This window comes from Limulus polyphemus, unplaced genomic scaffold (assembly GCF_000517525.1).
Source record: "Limulus polyphemus unplaced genomic scaffold, Limulus_polyphemus-2.1.2 Scaffold2335, whole genome shotgun sequence".
NCBI classification, from domain to species: domain Eukaryota; kingdom Metazoa; phylum Arthropoda; class Merostomata; order Xiphosura; family Limulidae; genus Limulus; species Limulus polyphemus.
In genome coordinates, this window is record NW_013667945.1 from 94703 (window position 1) to 100785 (window position 6083).

Here is a 6083-nt window from a genome sequence, read left to right on the forward strand (position 1 = left end):
AATACATACACTGTACACATACAATGATGAGAGTACTAAACAGAAGTAGTAATATAACTAGTTACTAAAAGTCTATATGGCACACATTGTAAAACATTACAGACAATAATTCATTTTAATTTCAACTATACTGAATCTGTGTTATCTAATATTTTTATTCAGTTGGACTTTCCAGTCTTAGATTATGTAAATCATAATTTTAGATTTATTTTTAAAATACATCCTTAAATACTTAAAAAAAAAACTTGAAATGTTTTAAATACAGTTTAATAAAAAGAAATACCAGCACAAACAAATCACCATTATTTTCATTCTACTTGACTTATTGTGATTCAGCAAATAACAGCTTAAAACTTTACTTCCATGTTAAAATATCGGTGCTGTAATTTGACGAGATTTTCAGTATTTAAATACAAAATAATTTAAATATCAGAACACTTTTAGTAACATTCATTTCACACTTGCTTTAAAGCAATAAACCTATAAGACAAGAGGTCACGGACCTGGATGAGTAGCTGGTCTTTCACTAGTGGGCCGTAGTTTTGGCATACCTTGGGCAAAAAGCCCTCCTAAACCAGCTGGAGAGTTCACTTTTTCAGCCGATCGATCATTTGATCCTTTAGAAGCTGTAAAAATTAAAAAAGAACTTATGAATATCATTTAAAAAAATACCCTCAGTATGATTTCTTCAACTATCTTTTATTTATTATTACCAGCCTTGTGAATGCAAAAACACATATATTCAGGAGCCTAACAAAATAGTACATGAAGACACGTATAACTAAATCCCTTATTTCAAACAAAACCACCTCTGAGGGAACCTTAAAACATAGCGTGAATTTAAAAGTCTAGTGTGTAATTATTGAAAATGTTTTATTTTAATTTCATGTTAATATATTCAATATTCTTCCACATACAACATTTTAGTTCTTACTTTTTCAGATTTAAAGTCATGACTATGCATTAAATTTAATCATTCTTTTGACCTTATACTTTTTTAAATAGTTTATGGAAAAAAAAACTTGGCACTTACAAGCGATTTGGGGAGCACTCCGATCATTTGTCACTGCCTTTTTTAATCTAGTTCCATGTCTTATTTCAGAAAGAAGTGCATTACGGTCTTTTGTATTAACTGATGGAGGAGCTCCAGATGAAGGAGGTGGTGGGGGAGGCGGTGGCGGCATATTTTATTTTGTTCAAAATGTACGAGTTAAACTATTCATCTGAGAGAAAAATAAAAAAGCCTATACATAAATATAACACGTATTATTTGAAAAGGATCATAAGACAAAGAATTTATGTCAAAACAAAAACTAGAAAAAAAAAGTTTCGTAATTTCCATAACATCTAGAATTTACAATAACCATATCAAATAATTTAAAAGTACATAACCTTATCCAAAAATAAGTTATTTTACCTAGCCCATTATCTTGTACTTTTGGTTCTGTTTAACTTTCCACAATAAGTTTATTTTCTCCACAACGAATACACACAGTTTGGTGGAAAGCACTGACAAAACCTCTGAATAAATTAATCATCTATTAGAGAACACAACAATAAGGCTAATATGTTGGAACTTAACTTTTTCTAAAAGTATAACACTTGAAAAAAGATGATTAACTAAATTTTACTAAGTTGTTCAGTTGTCAAGTATTTTTAACTTTTATTGAAATTCCTCCTAGTACTAGTAAAAATTTATAATTTTATAATTAAAATGAAATTGAAATACAGTAGTTATTTCCCAGTTGATAACAAAAATATACACTAAGAATAAACTTTATTACCAACCACAGTTCAAAACTTGTATATTCAAATAAAGATAGCAATACCACTGTCAGAATAAGAGAGGAAAAACACTGATACAGAATTTACTCGTATCCTTCATGTTATATCTCTAGACATGCTTACTTTAATGATTTTTTACAAAATCGGAAATTAAAAAGACCTGATCCTGTATGTTTCATTATTTCTGAGGCTGAACTTGATACCAAAATTGGCAATTTCATATACATCAGAGTGATATATATACATGTTGAAAATAGTTTGTACTACCTTTCAGACTGCAAACATATTAAGGAAACTACAGTGTCACACAAGTATGTAACCAGGATTCTCGTAATGTTGGTACTGGAAAAAATATTATAAACGACAATGAAAATGGGGGGGGGGGGATCACTGATAACCAGCGAGTTTTCCTGTGATAAGCACAAACAAATCATTAACCCTTAATAACATCATTGAAAACCATATATGAGCAAGTCGAAATTCTGCCATAAGAGACATTGGGGCCCGGAATAAAAAAGGGGAAACAAAAGCATACAGAGAGAAAGAGATGAGGCCAACTTTATCACACAAAATCATTATGAAGAAAATGATTTGGAATCAAGGGCTAAAAGCACAAAATGCGAGAGAGAGAGCCATCAATAAAGAGACTACACCAAAAATACATGCAAATATTTATTCAGAAACATGAAAAATTTTAACATGATCAGATAATTGATCCACGATTCAAAAACAACCTTGTGAAGATGTCAACATCAGAAGGTGCTGAAAACCTTTGAGCCCAAAACAGGATAAAAAAATATCCCCAGAAACTCTTTTGGCAATGGATATGGTGTTATAGGAGATGATAAAAAAATTAATGATATGAACCCAAACTACTCAACTGTGGAGAGGGGCACAAAAATGGGAGCATGCTTACTTAGCAGTAAAATGAAAATATTTTAAATGTATAAGCTATCAGTATATCAAAATAATCAATTTTTCTTACATTAGAAACATTGGAGTGCACCATATAACATTATTCTCAGTGGAAAAAATAACTAATAATTCTGAAGTCCAGAGTTTTCATAGGATGTCTTAGCAATAAATTTATACATAAAAAAAAAAAGTGAAAACATCACTCAAATAAACATTTATGGGCCAATAATATTTAATTGAACACACACTGCCTATTACATATACAAGCTATGCAGGTATAGAGGAGAATATAAAAAAACTAAACCAGTCAACATACAAATCTTTGTGTATTATCATTGCTGTTGCCATTATCAGTGTGAGACCTCAGTAACATGTAGCTATACTAACACCAAAAAAACAATGGAGATAAAAGAGATTGAGATTTCATCAGTGATAAATACCTAAAACCTTTGACTACGGCAAAAAAGCAAACTACACATCTTTAAAAGAGTCCACCAAGGTCATTGCTACATTGTACAAAACTTTCATAAAACTTTATTTATAGAATTGCATGCGTGTTGACAGGAAGACAGAAGAGGTGGCTCATACATGCCATTTTATTGAAACTTAATACCCCTTAATAAATAGATTTCTGCCGACACCTTGGCATGCAGTTAATGAGATGATATATACATGTTGAAAATAGTATAAAGATGAGTTACTAGAGCTACCTTGGATGGTACTGTATAAATGAGCTTCTAGTACACTAAGAACTACACAAGAGAACAATTAACAAGTTAGATTAACATATCCATTAAATCAGGGCTAGAAAATTGGTTTCACAATATAATAAAATGATTATAAATGGGTTTTTTTTCTGATTGTAAAGATGTAGCTAGTGAGGTCTCAATGTTTATTTTAGGTCATTTTGTTGCTTATAACTTACATCAATGAATTGGATAGTTTCTTCAACAGTAATGTTTCAAAATTTTCTATAGATTTTGACAGACTTTCTATGAATATTTTGGAACCAGAAGGTTAAAAACACAAACCTAAATATCAGGTATAATACATTTAAATTTTGGAAGCCAAGATTCAGACTTGTTTTTTTGACAAAAGTATTATTTTTGGTTATATACTTAAGGAATGGTTTGACTGATGGTGCGGTGTAGAGTTAGAATTTTTTTCAAAGCTTTTGATTTTAAAGTTTTTTATGCATTGGTATACTTATGTGAAGAGCTGCATACATTTACTTTCATAGTGATGACTTGGTAGGTGAAAGGGACCCTCAGTGTGCTAAATTCCCTTCTGTTACCTAGCACAGAGTTGTGTTTATACAGAATTATGCATAAATAATACGGATAAAAAAAATTACACTGCATTTCTAAAACAGATTTAACAAGACGTATTGGTTTAAACTACCAAGTGTTTTCATGTAATGCAAGATGAAAAACATTCCACAGCTCGATGAATCCTTTCAAAAAACAAAACAAATTAACGTATTCTAAAGCCATGCAAGTTTGTGACCTTTAACTTTTTTTTTTTAATAAAAAAAAAAATCTTGAATTCTCAAAACTAAATTTTCTCTGTAGCATAACAAACTTCAGAAGTGACTTTAGATATTTCAAACTAATAGGAGTTTGGAAAAAACAACATAGTGAGATGTAAATGAAATATGGTGTAAAACTTGTAATAATTAGATAAAACAGAAAAACTTGTTACTGAGTGTAATACATCTGTGTGTAGTAAAGAACAATGAAGTACAATTTTTCTAATTACAGGCATAATAATTATGTATCGTTATTGTATTATTACTGTCTACCAATACAGAGATGGAAATAATAAATTAATGCACAGTGAGTACAAACTTTAAGGAATAGAATTAAAGGGATTTATTAAACCATAAAATATACGTTGTAGAGGCATTGCTAGGCACTGGCAATTTGGACCTATGCCCCAAAGTTTACTATGCCTATGGGCCCAAGCTCGTAATCTACCTAACAACCTCTGATACAGTGATTAGTTTATACAATGAGTTGCTGTTGGTAATAGCAATGGCCAAAATCTTACAAGTTTAGAAGGGAAATTGATGATTTCCTGAAACATAAAATATGGGTTTCAAATTTTTTTTTCAAGGGTAGGTGTGAAGAGATATCCTTCAATAATCACGTAGTCCTTTGTCTGTACATTATGTTATAATCTCAAACTTTGCTTGCTTCTACCATCTTCAGTGTCAATATGGATGACTGACACAAATGTAGCAGGCACTTGTAATAATTTTTATACCACTGTAAATGTAATATAACAGCTAAAATGTGTTAAGTATTTCATTTATAAAATTATACATACAACTACGTAAACAGATAAAATCTAGTTTAAACTTTAAACACTCAAAAATTTAAAACTGGAAATACTGATATTGTAAAGTTATAAATCATTTGTAATCTTATAACTTCAGTACTTAAAAAAGTTACATTTAACATTGGACTTTCACTTATTTACTATTAAGTTACTGATTTTAGTTCTACTTTTTAGTTTTATTCAACTCGATGCATTACAATCTAGTTACTTACAAATGCATTAGGTTAACATACTTTGGGGAAAATAAAATACAGTTTTTCATAAGCCATACTTCACGACTCCAATACTAATACGAAATGTATAATATTTAAAAAGAATACTATTTCCTTTTTTTTTTTCAATGTAGGCCTTGTTCAAGAAGTAGGAACACCAAAACGTAGTTCATAAACCTTACTTAAAGTTAAACTTCTACCCCTACCCCTAGCCAGCGCCCTCTATATACGTGCGATTTTTGCATATGAAGATAAATACGATGAAAGGGATGGGAAAACATTCTATTTACATGATTCATCAAATGTTTCGAAATATACTTATTTCATCGTCAGTTGAAATAAAGTTGTATTAGTATTTACAAGTACAAATTAAATAAAGTATCAATTTAAAACATTAAAATATTGGAGAACATGAAGCTTAGTAAACATTGAGAAAAAATGAACACTTCAGCTAACACGAATAAACCACGAAATAAACAAAAACATTTGTCAACAATAGGGAAAATATGTTGATACATAAATATTGTAAAATGAAAATTATTGTTAATACATAATTCACAATATTAGAATGCGTGAATTATAGAATACTAGTTGTTTTCAATTAGAATTTTCTTTAATGAAAAGTTTAAACTCTGTAGATATAATTGTAATAAAGTTGTTTACTGACATACCATGACCTTTGGTCGAATTGCTGCGTAACAGGATTTCACTAGGTAAATTAGATCACAAACGGGCCCCAGCATGGCCAGGTGGTTAGGGCGCTCGACTCGCAATCTGCGGGTCGCGGGTTCGAATCCCCGTCATACTAAACATGCTCGCCCTTTCGGCCGT

The 6083-nt window shown here is 30.5% G+C and overlaps 1 protein-coding gene across 2 annotated transcripts in view; it reads right to left on the bottom strand.

The window, feature by feature from the left end:
* Positions 1-5444, bottom strand: part of LOC106466660 (formin-like protein 14) — an 18139-nt gene extending 12695 nt beyond the window's left edge. Inside the window, exons 1-3 of one of the 2 annotated variants that reach the window (XM_013926953.2) lie at positions 5274-5444; positions 1034-1223; positions 504-626 (exon numbers count right to left, since the gene is read on the bottom strand). In XM_013926953.2, coding sequence (XP_013782407.1) covers positions 504-626; positions 1034-1184 — 274 coding nt within the window. In that variant the 5' untranslated portion in view covers positions 1185-1223; positions 5274-5444. Of the gene's footprint in view, positions 1-503; positions 627-1033; positions 1224-5252 lie in introns of both variants that reach the window. The other variant, XM_022394720.1, reaches the window with a different exon arrangement.
* Between the last annotated feature and the right edge of the window lie 639 nt (positions 5445-6083).